Source organism: Epinephelus fuscoguttatus, linkage group LG12 (genome assembly GCF_011397635.1).
Source record: "Epinephelus fuscoguttatus linkage group LG12, E.fuscoguttatus.final_Chr_v1".
NCBI classification, from domain to species: domain Eukaryota; kingdom Metazoa; phylum Chordata; class Actinopteri; order Perciformes; family Serranidae; genus Epinephelus; species Epinephelus fuscoguttatus.
Window position 1 is genome coordinate 2,302,557 of NC_064763.1, and position 23,070 is coordinate 2,325,626.

Here is a 23,070-nt window from a genome sequence, read left to right on the forward strand (position 1 = left end):
AAACTCAAACATGTCTCAAGCACTTATTTGAACAAAGAGCATTATGTGCTTCCCTAACACGCAGCAGCCTTCCATTTATCCTGAATCAAAAGTTGCCTGACTGATTTAAGTCAGTTACTCTTGCTTTATGTTATTTCTCTTAATTTTCTCTTAATTGCATTCCACTGCATGTTTAGGCTTAACTTATTGTATTGCATCATTTTTGCAGTGGTGTGAACATCTACAATGTGCTAGTCTTCACATTGATTGATTGATTGAATTTTATTTTATTTTATTGAAGTGTCGTGCACCAAGTGGTGCCTAGCCCATATGGGCTTACAAGACACTAAACAGAACAGCCTGGACGGCCATATGCCAGATCAATAACGAAAAGTCCACAAAAGGAAAAGCAAACATTTCAGAAAGGCCAAATTCCATAACAGAAACATCTTATGTTGGGTACGTTCTCTGTCTTAAGTGTCAAGCATTTTCTATAAATCTTGCCAAGGCAAAGGTCTCCTCATCAAAAAGCCATCGCAACATCTCACCCCCGGACAACCAAAATAAATCAGGATTTTTCCACTGAATTTTTTCAAACAGGTGGTTTCTTAAATCACAGTATAAAGGGCAATGAAACAGAAAATGATATTCATCTTCAACAACATCAAGATCACAAAGAACACATAGATGTTGTTCCTCCGGGATACCTTTATATCTGCCTAATTCAATAGCCAGAGGAAGGGTAGCAGTTCTTAACTGGGTGCAAAGGGACCCCTACCCCTAGCCATTGCCCACTACCCCTTGGCTCTCAAAATGAAGCAACAGGGGTTGAAATCTTTCCCTAGGAATTGGGACACCACTCACTACGTCACCGCGTCAGTTACGATCATGCATATGTAACTATTTTAAACAGGAAGCTGAGAGCCATCTACATTTCCAACCGGCATCTACAATGGAGTCTCCAGTTGAGTTCATCCTACCTATCGCGTTTGCTGTATTCATCATGCTTCGTTTGATGAACGACAGACGACAGGGGACTTCTGCTAGCTAGCTAACCAGCTAACATTATGAGGCAGCATAGTTATACTAGCTGGCGTGTTATCATAATGTGAAAAATCAGACAATTTTGCAGAACAGGGCAGATGACAGATGCCAGATAGTGCGAGCTAGCTAGCTAGCAAGCAACCTGACGATGCTAACATTAGCTATGTATGAACTTTTTTCCCGTCTCTTGCTCGGTGGTAGCCATGGCGACGTCTACCCCTCGCTGGCAAGTCAGCATCTGATATCCCTTGCTCCAAAGGGCTAGTTTCATACCCACTACCCCTCGTTATGCCCCCTGCACGCAAAAAGGAATTGGGACACCCCTACCCCTTGCGGGAATGCGCAAATGTAGGGGTAGGGCCAAGGGGTAGGGCTAAGGGGGGGTATTGGGACAGGCCCTAAAAGTTACATAATGTCCTGTATGGAACCCCACTATGATTTGAATGTAGTTTCTGAACTACAACTGTCCCTTGCCTACAGTCAAGTATAGTGGTGGCAGCATCATGGTTTGGGGCTGCATGAGTGCTGCCGGCTCTGGGGAGTTCGGTTCATTTAGGGAAATATGAATTCCAAGCAGAGCGTGATCACCCCTCTTCAGAAACTGGGCTGCAAGTTTTCATTATCAAGTTTTCCGACATGATAATGACCCAAAACACACCTAGTAGATGACAACTGCCTTGCTGAGGGAGCTGAAGGTGAAGGTGATGGACTGGCCAAGTATGTATCCAGCCCTAAACTCACCTGTGCACCTGTGGGGCATCCTTAAGCTGAAGGTGGGGTAGCGCAAGATGTCTTCACATCCATCTGCTCCATTTTGTCATCATGGAGGAGTGGGAGAGGATTCCTGAAGCAACCTGTGAGCTCTGGTGAATTCCATGGCCAAAAGGGTTAAGGCAGTGCTAGGTAATAATGGTTGGCACATAAAATATTGACACTTTAGGCACAATTTGGACATGTTCACTGTGGGGTGTACTCACTTATGTTGCCAGCTGTTTAGATGTTGATGGCTGTGTTTTTAGTAATTTTCAGAGAAAGGTAAATCTATACTACTGTACACTGGCTACTTTAAGTTATATCAAAGTGTCATTTCTATAGTGTTGTCCCATGAAAAGATATAATGAAATATTTGCAAAAATGGGAGGGGTGTACTCACTTATGTGAGATACTGTATATCAAAAGCTGCATGGACAATGTCACCACCACCAAACAAATACAGGTGTTCCCTAACAACAAGCCCTGGATGACTGGAGCTGTACAGCTGCTACTAAATGCTGCTTTCTGCTCGGGTGACATACAACAGTACAGCCAGGCCAGAGTGAACCTGAAAAAGGGCATCAAGGATGCAAAAGCCATGTACAGGCGAAGGATTGAACATCATTTCGAAAGCTCTGACCCCCACCGGGCTTGGCAAGGTCTGCGACAAATCACAGGGCAATGCCACAACAGCAGCCTGACAATAAGCAGTGACTCCTTGGTGGAGACATTCAACCATTTCTTCAGCCGCTTTGAGGTGGAGACAGCAACAACTATCTCCCCAGCTCTAGCCACCGACAGCCAGCCACTCATCCTGCAACCTGCTGATGTGAGACGCATTCTCCAGAACATTAACACCAGGAAGGCAGCTGGACCAGATGGAGTTCCGGGGCTCTCAGAGACTAAGCAGCAGAGTTAACTGAGGTATTCACCAATATTTTCAACTTATCTCTGTTGCGGTGCTCTGTTCCCACCTGCCTGAGGACATCCACCATAGTGCCAGTACCCAAGAGGACTGCAGTGACATCGCTAAATGATTACAGGCCAGTGGCACTAACACCTGTAATTATGAAGTGCTTCGAGAGACTGGTGCTAAATCACATCAAGGCTGGCCTTCAACCCACCCTGGAGCCTCATCAGTATGCATACAGGAGCAAGAGATCAACTGATGACGCCATTTGCACTGCCCTCCACACGGTCCTGCACCACCTGGAACAACCGGGGACATGCTGTTCATGGACTACAGCTCTGCGTTTAACACTATCCTACCCAGCAGGCTGTTCTCCAAAATGTTGAACCTGGGCATACAGCACAACATTTGCCTGTGGTTAAAGGACTTCCTGACCAGCAGGCCACAGTCAGTCAGGATGCCCCCCCACCACTCCTCCACCCTGATATTCAGTACAGGAGCCCCACAAGGTTGTGTGCTGAGCCCTTTCCTTTACTCCCTGTACACACGACTGCACCCCATCACATAACACCAACGCAATCATAAAATTTGCAGATGACATGACTGTGGTGGGGCTGGTCAGTAACAACAATGAGGTTGCCTACAGAGAGGAAGTACAAGGGCTGACAGTGTGGTGAAAAGACAATAACCTCACACTAAACATCAAAAAAAAAAAAAAAAGAACTTATAATTGACTTCAGAAAAAAGAGACACACACACACACACACACCACTGCACATCAATGGCGAGGTAGTGGAGAGGGTTGCAAGCCTAAAATTCCTGGGCACTCACATCACAGAGGACCTCAAATGGTCAGTTAATACCAGCATGCTAGTTACAAAAGCCCCCAAATGGTTATACTTCCTGAGAACATTTAGGAAGGTCAACCTATCACAACAACTGCTGGTGTCTTCCTACTGTTGCACCATTGTCCTTACCTGTGGTATTGGAGCTGCTCTGTAGCAGACAGGTAGGCTCTGCAGAGAATCATTAAAACTGCAGGGTCCTAAGGACAGAGGGATGTCGTATGCTGTAAAGCCCTGTGAGGCAAATTGTGATTTGTGATATTGGGCTTTATAAATAAAATCGATTGATTGATTGCACTCCCCACTACCAGCCCTGAACAACATCTTCACCTCACGTTGTCTGCAGAAGTCACACAACATCCTCAAAGACTCTTTCTACCCCGTCCATCACCTTTTTGAACTGTTGCCCTCTGGCAGAAGATACAGATCCATCAAAACAGGTACCACACGATTCCTGGACAGTTTTTACCCCACAGCCATAACCGCACTGAACAATGAACTCAAAAACCGTGCAATATAGACAATACAGCACTTTATGTTTATCTGCAATATATTAGTAAGTAAATGGTCACTTTTAAATGAAATCTACCTCTATGCACACAATGGCACTGTAAAATGGCACCTTTGACTTTTGATCTGACTGATTGGTTGACTGTGAATGTGTTGGAATGTATGGAAGGACATACTCTTTTATTTATTATTACTTATTACTTTTCCTTTTAACTATGAGGCCGCATCCTGATTGTGCAATGAAATTTTGTTGTAAATTTTGTAAAAATCTTTTACAATGACAAATAAAGTATCTAATCTAAAATTATGTATTGTTGTGCCGTACAAGGATTTATAACAAAGGCCTACACTTTATCCATAAACTTTTGGGCCTACATGTAACAATCAAAGCCTGAGACCACATGTTGGCGCCCAAAAGAACAAAGGAATCAGTCAACCCCCTTTCTCTGTGTGAATCAGCTGATTCAACCCCAACACAGCACCCCAGCTGACCAGCAGAGGTCCCCTGAAATACACAGCTCCCATTGGGTGAAATCCGCCACGGCCAACCCCGCACCGGTGACGTCACGCCGGGGTATATCATCACAGAGCGTACCTGAGGGAAACGCTTCTGGCTGTGATCCTCATAGCTGATAGAAGTACCCACAACTGTTCCTAAAGCTTAGCAACTCGTCCCACGTGGCGGACGCTTTAGAAAGAGTTATTACTGTGCACAGTTAGACGCGTTTTAGGCCTACGGATTTCCCTCGCTGGTCGAGCTGATCTCCTCTCCTCTCCCTCACTCTGTGCGCCGAGGAACACAGAGTAGCCCGGTACGAGACCACGGATTGACCCTCTCACCCGGATGCCCGCGGATGCGAAGTTTGGTAGATAACAAGGACTGCCTGCTTCAAGAAGAAGGACAAGGACCCCTTCTTTCCCGAGTGATTCCTGCTACGAGCCGAATTAACTCGCCGCCAGAGACTTGCCCCCTCGCCGAGGACCCGTTAGCCGCTGTGAGCCGCTAACCACTTCACCTCTGCCGTAACAAAGGACGCACGAGGAACGACCGACACATCACTCCACCTTCTGCAACAGTAAGAGGCTTTAGCTCTGGGCAGATAGTAGTTAGTGTGTGTTTTCTTTTTAAGTTTGTAAGGGCTTGTTGATATGGACCGCCGCGTCCGATTTTGGCTGCATTGATATTGTAAAAATATTGCCTGTGTTGCTGCTGTCTGTTATTCTCCTACCCGTTTGTGTCTGCTTGTAATACGTAGTGATCCGACCTCGTCGGACCGCTATTGTGTCGCCGCACGCCGGAATTGATCAGTACTTCGGCTGTGTTGGTTCAATGTCCAGATTCACGCCGCTCACCAGCTGAGCCGAGCGCTGCCTCTGCGTAACACAGACGGGTTACTGCATCTCAATACCGCCTGCGTGACCACACCTCTGAGTGCTTCCCTTTCTCTCTTCCTCTCTTCCACTAACCTACACTTGGAGCCGAGCAATTCGAACTTCCCTCTCTACCGGCTCCCCTCCCTTTTTCTGAGTCGCGTGCTTTCTTGGCGAGCCGCCATAGCGTGACGTAGCTTGCTGCGTCACAGCCGCCATCTTGCTACGCTCACACGCCTCTCTCTCCCTCACACACACACACACACACACACACACACACACACACACACACACATCCTCGCTCACTCACCCACGTTCTCACACACGCACACACACACACACACACACACACACACACACACACACACACCCTTCTTGATGCTTGCTGGTTGATTCAGTAATGTTTTATAGTTGATAGGGTTTATAGAGCAATGTTGATGTTGGTTGTAAATTAATGTCATCAGTGTGAATAAACCCTGTTATACTGCAAAGAGAAGTTGCTTTGGTTTTTCATTGTATACTGTGATGAAGCTGGTTGACAAAGTCAGTGCCTGAGCTCCACTCCTTCCTGTTCATCTTATAGTTGCTGATATCTCCCTAGAATTAGCTCCCTAAGTGAACAATCTTGAGACTGAATTTACGTGTGATCATTGGTCCGGTTTTCCCGGTGGTGCCCCGCTGTAAGCTAATTTGATTATTATGCTTATGTAATAATTAATTAATTATTAATTAATTAATCAAATATTTTAATAATCCATAATTAATATTAATAATTATGAATTATTGCCAATGATCATATTTAGCTCCTCCTCTTCCCAACAGTATATATATGTATATATGTATATATATATATATATATATTTATATATATATATATATATATTTTATTTACACAAAATAACTAATTGAGTTGGAATCATTTGCTAACAGCTTGGTCCCCCCAGTTAAAAAATCCCATCTGCACCCCCCGTGATCATGGGGTGTCAGTGGCTCAGGAGGTAAAGTGATCATCTAACAATTGTAAAGTTGGCGATTTGATCCATGGCTCCTACAGTCTACCTGTCAAAGTGTCCTTGGACAAGATACTGAACCCCATATTGCTTCCAATAACTGTGCAATTGTGCGTGCTTATGTTTCTCTGATGAGCAGGTGGCACACTTGTGAATGGGGTGAAAGCTGCTTGTGCAGTAAAGTGCTTTGAGTGGTTGCTAAGACTAGAAAAGCACAATAACTAACAGTAACCATGAGTTAAAATAAAATAAAAGCATTAATCAATAATTTTTGTGAGACCTAATATACAGTGGTGGAAAAAAGTTTTCGGACACCCCATGCATTTGTGAAATATTGCATTAAGAATCACTCTTAGGTCTTCAAGTGCAATTTCTTTTAGTACAGTCACAGCCAAAATACTAAATAAATCCTAAAAAAGCCATTAAAAACTTAAAATTGATTGGTTCCATAAAAATATATAAGAAATTTTGAGTATTGGGTCATTTTGGTACCAGTGATGAAGGTCGTTCTTTTTATTAAAAGACACAATTTTTGTTGCCAAGCTTCGTGTCTACATAAAGCCAGCACATTTGAAAGTTCTTCAGACACAAAAATGGCTAAAACAAGGAACCTAACGCAGGAAACACGCCTGAAGATAAAGATTCTCAGCCAGGAAGGGTACAGCTGCCGCCAGATAGCCAGGAAGTGCAGATGCAGTCCTTCAGCAGTTGGATACACTCTGCAGAAATACAGACCAACCAACAGCTTGGAAGACAAACCAAGATCTGGGCGTCCAAGGGTTTCTTCAGCAAGAAATGACCGCATCCTGATCCGCATGTGCGGGCAAAACCGCCGAATGACATCACAGGAGCTTCAGCAGCGGTGGTCAAACCAAACTGGTGTCCAGTGTTCCACCCACAGTGTACGTGGCCGACTTTTAGATCATGGCTTAAGGTCCTACAAGGCTATCAAGAAGCCCCTGATCAATGAGAGACAGAGGTTAGCCCGGCGTCGTTGGGCCCAGGCACACAAGAACTGGACAGCCAGGAATTGGAAGAAGATTTTGTGGTTAGATGAGTCCAGTTTCCAGCTTTATCTTCCTCCTACTAATGTGAGGGTACACAGAAGGCCAGGCGAAGCATTTTCTCCAGCATGTACAGTACCTACTGTCAAGCATGGTGGAGGCAGTATCATGGTTTGGGGATGCATGAGTGCTGCTGGTATTGGTCATCTCACTGTCTGTGATGGCACATTGAACTCTACCAAGTATTGTACCATTCTCGAAACCCACATACTCCCTTCTGCACGTGCACTGTTCCGTCGAGGTAAAAACTGGATGTTTCAACAAGATAATGCCCCTTGCCACACATCCAAGGCCAGTAGAACTTGGCTGCAGGAGCACAGTATCCAGGTCTTAGAGTGGCCAGCTCAATCCCTGGACATGAGCCCCATTGAAAATCTGTGGTGGATTATCAAAAGGTCTGTTTCAAAGCATAAACCAAAGAATTTAGAAGAATTAAAAGCAGTAATTCAAGAAAAATGGGACAAGATTACCCCTCAACAGTGTGAAAGGCTCGTGGGAAACATGCCAGCCAGGATTAGAGCTCTACTACGTGCCAATGGCAGGACTACTAAATATTAATTTGATGATGTGATGGTTTATTTATTTTTTGTTCAGTTTTGAACACATTCTCTGTTATTTGTTGACTTTGATACCGACAATGTTGAGAACTGACATATTGAAACTGTCAAGAATTTAGTTTTGTTAGTTTTTCTTGTAAACAATAAACAAAAATATAATTTGTATTTGTTTGTATCTGTCTAATGCAGCCACACCTTTTGAAACACAAAAAAGATTTTTCCACAAATATTTCATGATAATATTTGAGATTGTGTAAAATTTTAAGGGTGTCCGAAAACTTTTTTCCACCACTGTATTGTAATACTCAGCAGCAGCAAACTTCTTCTGTCCCTGTGTATTTACATTTTGCCGTATCCCTCAAACTGAACATGAACCGGCACTGTGTGTATTTTATAAAGGAAAAATCTGTTTAAAGAGCAAAGCCTAACAATTTTCAGTAATTATAGAAGAAATGACTATTTTCAAATATAGCCTGAAGCGGCAATCTGAGGGTTCAAGGCCTTTTGACCAACAGCAGGAAGCAGCATCTGTTGGCTGCAGCAAGCGGGTTTTCAGCTTTACAAGGCTGAGCACGTCAGCTTCTTTATTTCTGTCTCAAGAAGGAGTAAGACCAATCACAAACTTGTCCCACCATTCTAATGTATGCAGCATTTCAGAAACAGCACACTCAGTGTCACAACATTTGCCATCCGTCATGGAATTAAACGAAACATGGTCCATATATTAAGATGGTAGTACTTCATAAGTCCACTGAGTTTAATCAGGATTGGAAAGAAAGTTATGGCCTATTTTCTGCTAAGCTCTGCATTTGTCAAGGTTTTTTCCATTAATGGCAGCCATGTTTTTTAACCGATCTTGCTCATTTGTAATAGAAAGTTGTGTGTTCATCCAAAAATGCTGTATACCACATTTTGTGTTGATAAACTCAAAATTCATAAAATTGTATTCATTTAATTGTTTTTAACACTTTTGGAATGGTGGAAAATCTAATGAGTCAAAGAAGCATTTTTGTAGAGCAAATTGAGCTGGACTTGTGTGTCAAATTTCAAATGATTTGGGCTTATTGTGTGAGGGGCATGGCCTTTCCAATATTGGCCTTAATTACAGCACAATCATCTGGTTGATTGGGATCATTTCTGGTAGGCATGTTAAGAGTGTCATTCCAGATGTGAATTTCATTAGGATTGGTCAAAGTCATCTTGAGTTATGAGTCAAAATCTAATAGGCCACACCATTTTCACCAATCATGGCACTTAAAACTGTGGTTATTACTTGGCCCCAGAGCATCCATACTGAATTTGGTGAAATTCTGACTACTGGTTTATGAGGAACATATTTTTGGCTTATTTGGTAATATTTCTTGCATTATTCCCCAATGAAGTCTATTCTACTTATAAAAAATAAAAATGAAAAGAATTTTATTTTTAAATAGGGCAAGTTGGCAAGATGCAGATGTAAATCTTTTTGAAATCAAGAGGTCTGTCCATAAAAACTAAATCCTAACATTGTTAATGTTTTCTTTTCTATTTCTTCATTGATGAGTTTGTTCCTGCCTGACATGTTGTGTCTTTTTTATTATATAGTGTTGTCAGGACAGTTCCAGCTGGAGCCGCTGAATTCAACGGTGCTACAAGGTTCTGATGTGCGATTCAACACCACTGTACAAGGAATATGGAAGGTTATGACCTGGACTGTCCAAGGATATTTGGTCCTCACGATTTCTGTCACCGGTAACATAACCTCATCTTCAGAGCAGTTCTCTACTAGATTCTGTTCCACTGGTGTGACCAGCTGTGTGGAGTTCACCATCCATAATGTCACCCGCAAGGAGGCTGGCCCGGTCATTTGCAGTGTGCTGGGGGAGTTTGGATCAAAGACGGCACAGCTCTACGTACAACGTAGGGTCAATTAACGTCTGTCAGGTTGCTATATGTGTAATGACTCTGGGCAGGGTGGGTTTGGGAGACATTTGATGTCTTGATGTCTTGATACTTTTTGGGTGTTCTTTGACCTTTCAGGGGTCAGGGTCTATATGCACACTGCCCTCACCCCAACACCATAGTTCTGAGTTTAAAATTCAGCTCAATGTGTCTACATTCAGACTAAAAAAAAGCTCTCAGCATAGTTGTATGGGAAGTGTAGTGACTGTGACATACTGTGGAGTGAAGAAGTGAGCCTCTCAGCAGCCTCTGGCAACAACATCCAATGAACCATTGAGTACTATTCATTCAGACAACTTATAGTTACTTATTATCCTTACTACATAATAATACTACATGACAACAGTGTCTTTGTGTGTAAGGTAAGGTAAAGTAAAACTTTAATGTCCCTGTGGGGCAATTTGATTTGCAGCCAGTAGTCAACAACAAGACATCAACAACAACAACAATACCAATAAACAACACTCACAGCACAGGGCACAAAGCATTCAAGAAAAAACAAACAAACAAATGACCTAATCAGTGCTTATTAAGAGCCACTATTGCAGACGGGACAAAGGAAAGTCTATACCTACATTTAGGAACGCTAAACCCTCGCCCTGAGGGGAGCTGCTGAAACTCAGTGTGCAAAGGGAGAAAAGGGTCCAAAACAATGGACCGAGCCTTTGAAATTAGTCTTTCCTCATATGTCTGTTCTAGATTTCTAAGGTTGATACCAGCAATCTTGCAACACAGCCTGACCATTTTTTCCAGTTTCTTTTTGTTATGAAGATTAAGGTGACTAAACCAATATATTACATTAAAGGAGAGGAGAGATTCAATAAAAGCAGAGTAAAACATTTTCATTATTGTCTTGTCCACATTAAAGCTACGCAGCTTCCTTAAAAAAGAACAAACGTTGGTTCACCTTTTTACAGAGGGCATCTGTGTTTGCATCAAATTTTAGCCTGTCATCCAGAACAGTGCCCAAGTATTTATACTGCTGCACTACTGTTACTCTCTCCTTTGATCACACAAGGAGCAGGAGGACAGGGCTTTCTCTGAAAATCAATAAACATTTCCTTTGTTTTAGCAATAATTTGACACCCCTAAGGAGAGTATTATTCATAGAGTCTAGTAGAGGGCTCTGCCTGTGCCAACAGAACTATGGTTATATTAATATTTTAACCCTTGTTTTGGCTTAAATATTAACCCTTAGATGCATGACCTACCAATACCTACACTCTTCCATAAGTGGGGTCAAAAATGACCCCAATTAGAATCAATGCGTTTTATGTGATAAACTTAAGCAATTTCTTTCCTTTTGGTTCAAGATAATGATTTGTATTATATTTTGGTCAACAAAAGAATGATTTCATGTTTGACATGTTCATTTATCACTTTTTATTAACATTTTGACAACTAATGACATCATTGAATAATCAATAATAGTATAATAGGCTACCTAACGGGTTAGATTTTATTACAAGGAAGCTAGAAATATCATAGTAAGTCTGCTTATCTCTACACAACAAATGCAGTGATGAACTACACACACACACACACACACACACACACGCACACACAAATGACATCACTGAATAATCAATAATAGCATAATAGGCTACCTAACATGCGCGCACGCACAGGCACACACACAATAATGGTAAGACTGTATTACAAGGAAGCTATAAATATCATAGTAAGGCTGCTTATCTCTACACAACAAATGCAGGAATGTTAGCTAGCTAACATTACTGCACTAACATTACATAGTAGTTAGCTAATTAGTACCTACATTGTAGTTAGCTAACACTACTAACACAAGCTAACTTAGTGTAATGCTGGTGTTAAGTTAGCACAGAGATTGGATGAAGCGAGATAACCAACTCAGCTCACTTCCTGATTCAGTGACGTCAGCGCCATGCCCCTGTAGGAGACTTGCGGCGGCTCTGAATGTATTGTCGTCAATGAGGAAAATGAATGTGATCACAATTTATGGTCAATTCTTTTGCCCTGTAGTCACTAAAGTAAATATTGGGTTCATTTTCCACAAGCCACACATCTTACCAACATTCTGACACTAAAGCTGCATTTGTCATCCACACAGATCAAGAGAATTTTAACTTTGTTTGAGCCCTGTCCGTCTCAGAAAACAAGTTCTCGCGAGATCTCGTGATCTTGATAAACAAGCGGTAAAATCACAGTTAGCTTACAGTTATTTACCACTACTAATAAATAAAAAATGCCCAAGCTTTGTGCAACAATAGTCTGCAATAATAGGAAGAATGTATTTCCATTCCACCTGCTTCTCGATCCACATACACAGACATCCCCAGAGCCTCTGTTCAACACGGTGGTGGGGAGTGGGGGGGGGGGGGGGGTCGAGGGAGAACAGGCTCTGATTGGAGGGAGAGCTAACCACGCCCACTTAGGAGACAGGAAGAGTAACCGTTTTCTTAACATTGGATAAGCCTACAGTGGGTATCTCCCTTCATCCAATATCTCTGGTTAGCATTAACTGTATAATACTGTATATGGGGTAGCGTGGGTAATAACAACACAGGGACAACCTCTCCGGAGGAAAACATGTGTATTCTTTAATGTCCTTTTAGAAAAGTAGGACAACTGACTATTCATTGACACATATCACTCCGCCCAATGTAAACAAACACTACAAAGCAGCTTATGTATATAGTTCCTCATTCCAACAAATGTAAATAATGTATTTATCAAATAATGAGCCATGAAGTAAATCATGAAATATTCAACTAATACCCAAAACAAAACAACATTCAGACCAACACTAAAACAAAATAAATCTCATCTTACATTAGTTAGCTAGTGTTAGCTAACTACAAAGTAGGCTAATTTGGTGACAATAATACTATACTTTATCACACAAAAGTCATGGATGTGGAAAATAAGTTCATATTTTATAATGTCATATGTATTCCAAGATATAAAATGAATATAATGCTAACATGTATGTTGCTGTATAAAAATCCTCCTGGGTGGTGAGACTGCTGGCATTAGATGTGTAAGTGTGACAGTAAATGTATACCTGACAGTCACAGTCAATAAGAATCAAAGATTCCTAGGTCTAACCCTTGATATTCCATAGGAAATGCTTGGGGTCATTTTTGACCCCACTTATGGAAGAGTAGGGTAGTGATACAAAAACAACAATTTCTAAAAATGTATATAATTTTTTTTAAATGCAAATGGCCTCATGTCAAAAACATGTTTTATAAGGAATACCTGGAATATGAAATGATAAAAACTTTTAATTCCATAGATATTGAAGAAAAACAACCCCTGGGGTCATTTCTGACCCCACTTATGCATCTAAGGGTTAAATAAATATTATATTGTGTTAGTATCAGAAGAAGAAGCATATCTTCAATACTTTTTTTCTGTGAGGCAATTTTCCAAATAACCAGTCTCAACCAAATACCTATGGTGCAGTATAAAGTAAATCTAACAAAAAGCATTACATTCACCGTCTCCTTTTCAGGTACAAACCGTTAAACTTGACTGTAACCTGAAGGTAATCTCACAGTGGCATGTCTGGGCTCCAGTCTCTGGCTGTGAATGGAAATTGATCATAAAACTGTCAGAGTACCTTCATGACAACAGACATTCTCCTTGCATGTAGCAGAAACTGCAGCCAAAGCTAATAAATCCACTTAACAGACGTGCCAGTTGAGCCCACCGATTGCTTTTCTTTAAGGGATGTTAATAAGTGACACTGACAGTTTAATGGCAAACACTGCTTAACAGCAAACTAAAACTATAGTGTGTCTCAAATTGCACACTTTCATTAGCACACTTCAATGTAGTACACTATGTTCTTGCATGGTGCACTAATTTCAAAAGAGTAGTGCTGTCTCAAATTGCACACCGTTTTGCACCTGCCGGAAGTGACAATGGCTTTTTCATTTTCAACCGCTTCTTCTTCTCCGCTATCTTCTTTTTAAATGGCGAATTGCAAATAGATGGTGGAGCTTTATTGCCAATATTTGACCGCTCTCTCCGCGGAAATTAAACTCAAGCCAAAACATCAGTGCAGATTAAAATGTGCTGTCGTAGCTGGACACATGTTAGCTAGTAAGCTAACGTTAGCACACATTTTTTTGTGTGGTACCAAATCATTAAAGACCCAACAAACATCACTGACCGTCCTCTATTCAACAACAGTTTTGGTACTTAATAACAGTCTCCTTGTTGTCCCCAGCAGCCATGTCAAAAGTTGAGAAGTTTGTGATGTAGCTTCTGCTATGTCACAGAGATGGTGACCGTTGAGGATGAGAAGTGTCCATCATTCCACACCCAACTTTTGGACCGTTTTGAGTGTGCCAGTAGTTCATTCATTCATTCATCTTCTAACCGCTTCATCCTCTTGAGGGTCGCGGGGGGGCTGGAGCCTATCCCAGCTACATCGGGCGAGAGGCGGGGTACACCCTGGACAGGTCGCCAGACTATCGCAGGGCTGACACGTAGAGACAAACAACCATTCACGCTCACATTCACACCTACGGACAATTTAGAGTTACCAATTAACCTAGTCCCCAATCTGCATGTCTTTGGACTGTGGGAGGAAGCCGGAGTGCCCGGAGAGAACCCACGCTGACACGGGGAGAACATGCTAACTCCACACAGAAGGGCTCCCACGCCCGGGATCGAACCGGCAACCCTCTTGCTGTGAGGCGAGAGTGCTAACCACCACACCACCGTGCCGCCCTGTGCCAGTAGTACACTGCATTTTTCCATACTATGTAGTGTGAACACACTTTGGTGTAGAAGTATGCGATTTGAGACACACTCAGTTATAAAGTCTCATTATAAAAGCATACTTTTAAAAAAAATAAATAAAAAAAAGTTTGCCTCATTGGTTTACATGATGTCAGGAATGAAAATTATCTGTGTGCCTATCTTAGTATAGCGTATATGATGGTTTAACTTTTAACTTTCAAGATTATTTATTTTTCTTATTTTTCAGCTATTTACTATCAGTTCCCCATGTTAGCATGGAGCACTGAACAACATATTTGGGACACTATGTGTTCTCATCACTCAATGACTAAGCTGACCACTGGGTCAGAGTAATTAAAGAACTTCACCTCTCCTCTGTCCCTGTCTTTATTACTCAGAGAGCGGTACAGTTAACATCATGGGAGGAAATGTGACGGCAGTGCAGGACCAACAGGTGGAGTTCCAGTGTATAATATCTGCCTGGTTCCCCAGACCCACTGTCACCTGGACCCAGAATGGTCAAGCTGTGGACAAAAACCTGTACAACACCACAAACGTGTTTGATGGGGATGTTTTCAACTCCACCACTGTCTTGAAGTTTCAGGCAGTCAGCAACATGACAGTGGAGTGTCAGGCAACCCTGCCGACACTACCAAGCCCACAATCCAGCTCTGTGTTCTTGGTGGTTGGTAAGAAAATCTTCCACAATTTTTTCTTTCTTTTAATCTCAGTCTGTGCGTTCCAACACTCATACTACCATACTATATAGTATGCCAGAAAAAGATTTAGTATGTCCCAATACATGTCAATTGCAGAATGCCAAAAATACCAGGATGTTCTACTACATCCAGTCTGATTTTGCAGTATGCAAGCCAGCATGCTTTTCTGGCTGTTCTGACCCACAATCCTCTGCGCAGTGGACGATACGTCACATCGAGTGAGCCGCAAACAGATGACAGCTGTTTGATAGCTGATTGACAGCTGTAGAGGACGCAATGGCATGACACGGATAACAGTGCATTCAAGCAACGATTAGAAATACAGGAATATTAATTATTCAAGTAAACAAAATAATCACAAATATCACTAACAACAATAGGACATAACTATAAAAATGACAACGACAGAGAACTGCAGATATAATTTCACTGTCACAAATAGAATATGTTAGAATCTACAGTCTGTGCAGTTATAACTTAAAACTACACACAGTGCAAAATAACAGCAGAGCTCTCCGGGTTGATCTTCATCTCTGGCAGTTCAGTAAGTGGCGTATGTTTTTCTCCAAGGTAACAGATAAAAAAGCAAAAAGGTAAAAGTTCAGGGCATAATGTTATGAGAAAGTAGTGTGTCCCAATTGCGTGCATACTACATGCAACAGTACGTTCTTTTTAAGGGCAGATGCAGTACCTACTAAAAGTAAAAAGAACAAGTATGCGATTCAGAAAGCACCCAGTGTGTCTGCTGGCACAAAGCCTTTTCCGAGTCTTTCTTTTTCTTAACTCTTCCAAGTTAGAATAATCCAACAGTTTTTTTCTGATTAGTTAGACATCCCTCTGTCCTTAGGACCCTCACAGCGGATAAGGATCCCCCCCCCCCCCAAAAAAAAAACCTTTAACGGGGCAAAAAAACGACTTCAACTTCAATTGACATGGTACTTTCAAGTAATTTAAGTGAAAATATGGTTTAAAAGTAGCAGCGATGAACGGGACCTCGGGCTCTCGCTGTCAGCCTCCAGCTCACATAGACAGTGCGAATTATTCGTAAGAGTCAAAATGTCGATAAAACAAGCAATGTCAAGAGAACGCAAGGTCATTTTTGGCAATAGAGGGACTTTATATTACAGTACATTACAATATGTATTTAATTTTCAATCGATGTATTAACTAAAATGTACCTGTGATATGTCAGCTATGGAAACAAAATGTCTTGTCCAAAACATCCACATTGAAATGAAATGCATTGTCATGATTAAGTAATTATATAATGTTTACAGCAACATGGTGTCTGTCATACTGTTAAGAATTGAAGTGTTCCCCATGTACTGTAAAAAACAAAGGTCTGTGGTGACAGTACTACTGCTTTGTTGTGTAACACAGTGATATAAGTACATGAATATATAAATACATTTTAACAGGATAACAAATATTAACATGGACAAAACATGAATTATAAAGGAGAGTAAATCATAAAAGAAAAGGATTTTTACAAAGACTAAAGTGGTGATTAACCCTCCCGCTGCCTTCATAGCCGTGTCAATCTGCCCGTTGTCAAGACGTTGAACCCAATATGATTGGCCGGCGCTGCCCGCTGCCCCTATTGATGTGTATGTATCAATCAATCAATCAATCAGTCAATCAGCTTTATTTATAAAGCTCAATATCACAAATCACAATTTGCCTCACAGGGCTTTACACAGCATACAACATCCCATCTGTCCTTAGGACCCCTCGCAGCGGTACCACGCGGGTAACCACCCGCTTGCCATGAACCCGTACATCAATGCACCGATGCACCTCTAGCATCTGATCACTAACGTATCAGCTACACCATTACACTATCATAGGCAACACAACAAGTGTGCCGCACCATGGACCTGTATTGTACACATGTATGTAACACTTTGCAAAGTGGATGGTCGCTTGCAATCGTCCCTCCGACTGATCACGTACGCCGACTGATGGACGGTGACACGTGTAACAAGGGGCGCGTCCTCCCAGTCACGGGGGCCGGCGGTGTGTCCGGACCGGTCGGTAGGGGCATTGTCGACACCAAGGCGTGGGACGTGATGTCTATTGGCGAAAGGGACGCCGCGGCCAAGCGCGTCCTCCCAGTCACGGGGGCCGGCGGCGTGTCCGGACCGGTCGGTAGGGGCATTGTCAACACCAAGGCGTGGGACGTGTTGTCTATCGGCGAAAGGGATGCCGCGGCTAAGCGCGTCCTCCCAGTCACGGGGGCTGGCGGCGTGTCAGGACTGGTCGGTAGGGGCATTGTCGACACCAAGGTGTGGGAAGTGATGTCTATCAGCGAAAGGGCCATCGTGGCCAAGCGCACAGCAGCAGCAGCAGCAGCAGCACGCAAGCCAAAGGCTACTACGGTCAAGTGTGCAACAGCAGCAGCAGCAGCACGTAAGCCAAAGGCTATGACGGCCAAGCGTGCAGCAGCAGCAGCAGCAGCAGCACGCAAGCCAAAGGCTACTACGGCCAAGTGCGCAGCAGCAGCAGCACGCAAGCCAAAGGCTACTACGGCTAAGCGCGCAGCAGCAGCAGCAGCAACAAACAAGCCAAAGGATATATGGAGAGTGGGTGTTGGTGGTGTAGTGGATGCTCTGTTGAACTGCAAACCAGGGGCATCCCATAAGCATGTGACGTCAACAACTACAGACGGCCCAATGGTGCAAAGTGCACAGGGACCAGACCAGGAGCTAAGAGAGGTTCTGCTAAGCCTAATACTAGGATAGCCAGGCGTGGCAATGCTAAAGCACCTAAAAGGACTCATGCTGCACCAGGAAACGCGTGGACAGTTATTGTACATGCAACCAGGGAAGGGGGGAGGGGGAGTCTGCCCCAACCCCAGACTACATGAACCCGACAACACCACTCTGGGAATTTCACCCAGAGAGTATACCCTCAATATATATATTCACACACACAAATTCTTAGATAAAGAAGGAGGAGCAGAGACGTGCATTTCAAGTCCAATGCGCAAAAAATTTATTAGTTAAGAAAACCATTAATTTAACTGTTACATCATGTTAAAAAAGAAGAGACCGTTATTTAAAAAACTATATTTTCTTTATTACAAAATAGGCGTTAAAAATCCTAAATTGATTACGGGGAGTTCATTACCAGCACAGGGGGGAAGGGTGCCCAGGAAACCACAGATTGGGGGGAGTGAGGGGAGAGGGAAGGGTGCTTCACCACCACCACCTGTGTGTCATGCGACGTAACACTGCAAGACAAAAACACACACGATTAGCAGGGCACAACAAAATGGCATGCAGTAACAATGGTCACTGTTAGAAAGATGGCACACGGGTTAGAGGCAGAATGGAAGGCATGCAAGACGAGTTGAAGGAAGAGGTGAGCCCTCCACCCAATCACCCACCACCTGTGGGGCCTAGCAACCCAACCAGCCTACTACTAGCAAGAAACCCCCGATTTCAAGAATGGCACTATACAGTTGGTTTGGCAAATGTTGAAACAGACTCAGGCCACTGTTACCATAACACAGAACTAACAACTTAACGAACCCAATAAGACCCAACAGAAATTATTAAAAACAATAAAACCAAAAGCAAATTACAGAAAATAAACACTGGTAATCCAAGACAAAGTATACAATAAATAATTAGGGGACAAAAACAGCAGTGGCAGAGCTCCACCTAATAAAAGTAAAACAAAGAGCAATATTAGCTTCAGGTCTGTACAACTGTAAACAAGGTAGGCTCCTAGGAGCTATGCTGCATTACCTCAGACAAATTACATGAAGCTAACTCATCCGCAAGCCATCGTCATGTTACCCTGCTCCTATGAGGAGAAGCGCACATCAGTGTTTTGATATAGCGCACACTATAATATGTATGTGAATTTAAGTTGGCGTCTATGAAGGACATACCTTTAAACATCCAGTTACATGTGATCGTCAGGGCCCATACGCACGCCACACTTGTCGGCCTACATGTGTGTTGTACAACTGCAGTGAGGGAGGCTAACACAAACCCCAACCCGCTTGCGTATACCCGTCACAGCACCTGCAGAGAGGCCAGCGAAATCCTAATAAATCTACATGCATAATTACATCTACACAGAACCGAGGAAAAAAAGAAACATACCTTAGTCTGATGTAAACCCTTCAACAGCAGTAACGAAAACAGGAGGTAGCGAGGCAGCCCTCACCTAGCTAGCTATGACTCCTTTTAAGGGGAGGCTAGATTGGAAACAGCTGATGTCTGTTTACTTCCTGTCTAAGGTTACGGGGTGGGACAAACAGAAAAAGCGCCACTCACTACATACACAACTAACCGCATCCTGGCCTGGGCTGGCCTGGCCTGGCCTGGGTGGTGTGGTGTGTGTGTGTGTGTGTGTGTGTGTGTGTGTGTGTGTGTGTGTGTATGATTACATTTATGCATTTGATACTTGTAGCACAATGTATACTGTCCCAACCCGCTACCCCATTGCCTTCTGTGCTATTGGTTACAAAGGATTGCCAAAGGTGTTATGGCTGTTTTTATATATATATATATGTGTATGTGTGTGTGTGTGTGTGTGTGTGTGTGTCCTGGCAGGGAGGGTGGGTGTTGCGTGGCACTGCGCATAGCACACATATGTTGTGTGCGTGCGGTAATAAACAACTTCTCAATGCAAGTCCATGTGTCGATACATTTGTTCATTTATTTATATGTATATATATATATATATATATATTCGTTTGATAAGTAGAACACAAGGTATAGCGTTCCAACCCAACCCGCTACCGTTTAGCCTTCTGTGCTATGTGCATATTCATGTGCCGAGTGTAGTACACCATCCGTCCGGCCGGCCGTCGTCGCATCACGTGATGTCGGCTAGAACCCACTGCCACTTAGGCTGCGCGTGCGGGACAGTATGTGGTGAGAGTGGTGTAGTACACCGTCCGTCCGTCCATCTGTCCGTCCGTCTGAGCGCTGCCACTTAGGCTGCGTATGTGGGACAGTATGTGGTGAGAGTGGTGTAGTACACCGTCCGTCCGTCTGTCTGTCCGTCCGAGCGCTGCCACTTGGGCTGCACATGCGGGACAGTATGTGGTGAGAGTGGTGTAGTACACCGTCCGTCTGTCTGTCCGTCCGTCCCCACCCCCTCCTCCTCCTCCTCCGTATCGCCATCCGGGCCACGGGGTCGCGTCCCGCTGACAACGCAAACGGCTTTCACGAGTGCGGCCGCTGCCTCCGCACGGGACACACGTTTCCAACATTGTATGAGCGGGGCGACGAGTGCCTTGCCCAGCTCCTCCAGGAACACTCTCCGCCTGTTCTGCTTGCCGGGCATCCAGCCTCGCCTCTGGACCTGTACATGCCCGCCAGAATCAGCAGACCCATGTATGCGTGCAGGTCCACCGAGTCCATCTCCCGCCACTCGTCTCCGCGGCCGCGGACACCCTCCCGATTGGTGTGATCCAGTATGAGCGCCTCTAACTCTGCCATGACAAACAGTTGGAACGTAGACGCCACGTCTCGAGCCCCACACCTGGCCTGGTCCGTGGGCTCCGGGTCACCCGACGCCGAGTGGTGGTCCCAGCTCCGAGATGTTTGCGTCCTGCATTGCGGAGCTGGAGACCATGATATAGTCCCATTTTTCGTCCTTGTCCTCGTCCTATTCCTCCTCCTCTCATTCGTACACCTCGGCCTCCTCTCGCTCTTCTTACACCTTGTCCACATCCACCACAGCCTCCTCGCGCTCTTACTCCTTGTCCGCGTACTCCTCCGCCAACCCATTCTTCTTCTCCTCCTTCTTCTTCTCCTTCTTCTTCTTCTTCTCCTCCTTCTTCTTCTCCTTCTTCCCCTTCTTCTTCTTCGCGTTGCTCATCCTCGTCATCCTCGTCACCCTCATCCTCCTCTGACACCTCTTCGGCTTTGGAGGGAGGGTCCGAGTGTTCGTGGTGCGGATCGTCAGCAAGCTGCTCCAGAACCTCTTGGACTGTGAAACGGGCGGTCATCCTTGCTGCCATCCTCGCCGCCATCCTTGTGCCATCACACGACTCTACACAGAGACGCGCAACACACCCACGCACACACACAACACACACACAGAAGCGTGCGCAGTTGGATGCCGTTAGTAAGAGACACATGCGGCGTTTTAGGAAGAAGAAGAAGAAGGAGAAGGAGATGGAGGGGGGGGGGGGGGGGGGTAACTACCTGGGTATACTAAGGGGATAGAGGGGGACTACTACTACTACTACTACTGCTACTGCCACTCGCGAGCCCCGGGTCGTTCTGACCCCTTAGGACAGCGGGCGCACTACCACTCGAGAGCCCCTGGGTCGTTCTGACCCCTTAGGACAGCAGGCGCACTACCACTCGAGAGCCTCCGGGTCGCTTTGGACCCCTTAGGGCAGCGGGCTGCTGGACGTACAAAGGAAGACTACCGCTCGAGAGCCCTCCCGGGTCGCTTTGGACCCCTTGGGGCAGCAGAATGCTGGACGTACAAAGGAAAACTACCGCTCGAGAGCCCCCTGGGTCGTTCTGACCCCTTAGGACAGCGGGCTGCTGGACGTACAAAGGAAGACTACCGCTCGAGAGCCCCCCCGGGTCGCTTTGGACCCCTTGGGGCAGCGGGCTGCTTTGGCACTAAGGGGGTGGAGGGGAACTACTACTACTACTGCTACTGCTACTGCCACTCGCGAGCCCCGGGTCGTTCTGACCCCTTAGGACAGCGGGCGCACTACCACTCGAGAGCCCCTGGGTCGTTCTGACCCCTTAGGACAGCAGGCGCACTACCACTCGAGAGCCTCCGGGTCGCTTTGGACCCCTTAGGGCAGCGGGCTGCTGGACGTACAAAGGAAGACTACCGCTCGAGAGCCCTCCCGGGTCGCTTTGGACCCCTTGGGGCAGCAGAATGCTGGACGTACAAAGGAAAACTACCGCTCGAGAGCCCCCCGGGTCATTCTGACCCCTTAGGACAGCGGGCTGCTGGACGTACAAAGGAAGACTACCGCTCGAGAGCCCCCCCGGGTCGCTTTGGACCCCTTGGGGCAGCGGGCTGCTTTGGCACTAAGGGGGTGGAGGGGAACTACTACTACTACTGCTACTACTACTGCTACTACTATTGCTACTGCTACTGCCACTCGAGAACCTCGGGTCGCTTTGACCCCTTAGGGCAGCAGGAGGGTTAAACAAAGGAGCTTGTAATTTTGGAGTGTAACATTTCCTCTAGGATGTGTATACTTTCCTGATGTAACAGCAGGCAGACACTAGTTAATTTCAGTGGAGAAACTGAGCAGGACTACATGTATTTGATCGTATACTGCTGCAGCACATTTTTAGCTACAGATTTGATTCCAATTCTAAATGAGGCAAAAGAGTTTGACCTGGTAATCTTGTATTTACATGTTTTTGCTATCAGGCATTTATTTAGGAGAATGTAGGAATGAGACACATGAGCTGGTCAGTTTGGTCAATGTTATCCTGTCATGTGTGTGTGACCACACACACACACACACACACACAGACTTGTGTCTGTCAGAGTGAAGCCATTGTCATGCTAATTAATGACAGCATGTAGTTGAGTGAGAGGAAGGGGGAGAGGCCAAGAACTTGAAGATGGCTTTCAATTTTCTCAGACTAGTCCTTCCTGCTCCCAAACCATGGGTCTGATT

The 23,070-nt window shown here is 44.5% G+C and overlaps 1 protein-coding gene across 3 annotated transcripts in view; it reads left to right on the plus strand.

Moving 5' to 3' along the window:
- Positions 1-23,070, plus strand: part of LOC125897997 (immunoglobulin superfamily member 5-like) — a 52,286-nt gene that overhangs the window by 2,952 nt on the left and 26,264 nt on the right. For 2 of the 3 annotated variants that reach the window (XM_049591578.1, XM_049591579.1), the window contains exons 3-4: positions 9,628-9,942; positions 15,117-15,407. In XM_049591578.1, the coding sequence (XP_049447535.1) occupies positions 9,628-9,942; positions 15,117-15,407 (606 nt within the window). The remainder of the gene's footprint in view (positions 1-9,627; positions 9,943-15,116; positions 15,408-23,070) is intronic. The other variant, XM_049591580.1, reaches the window with a different exon arrangement.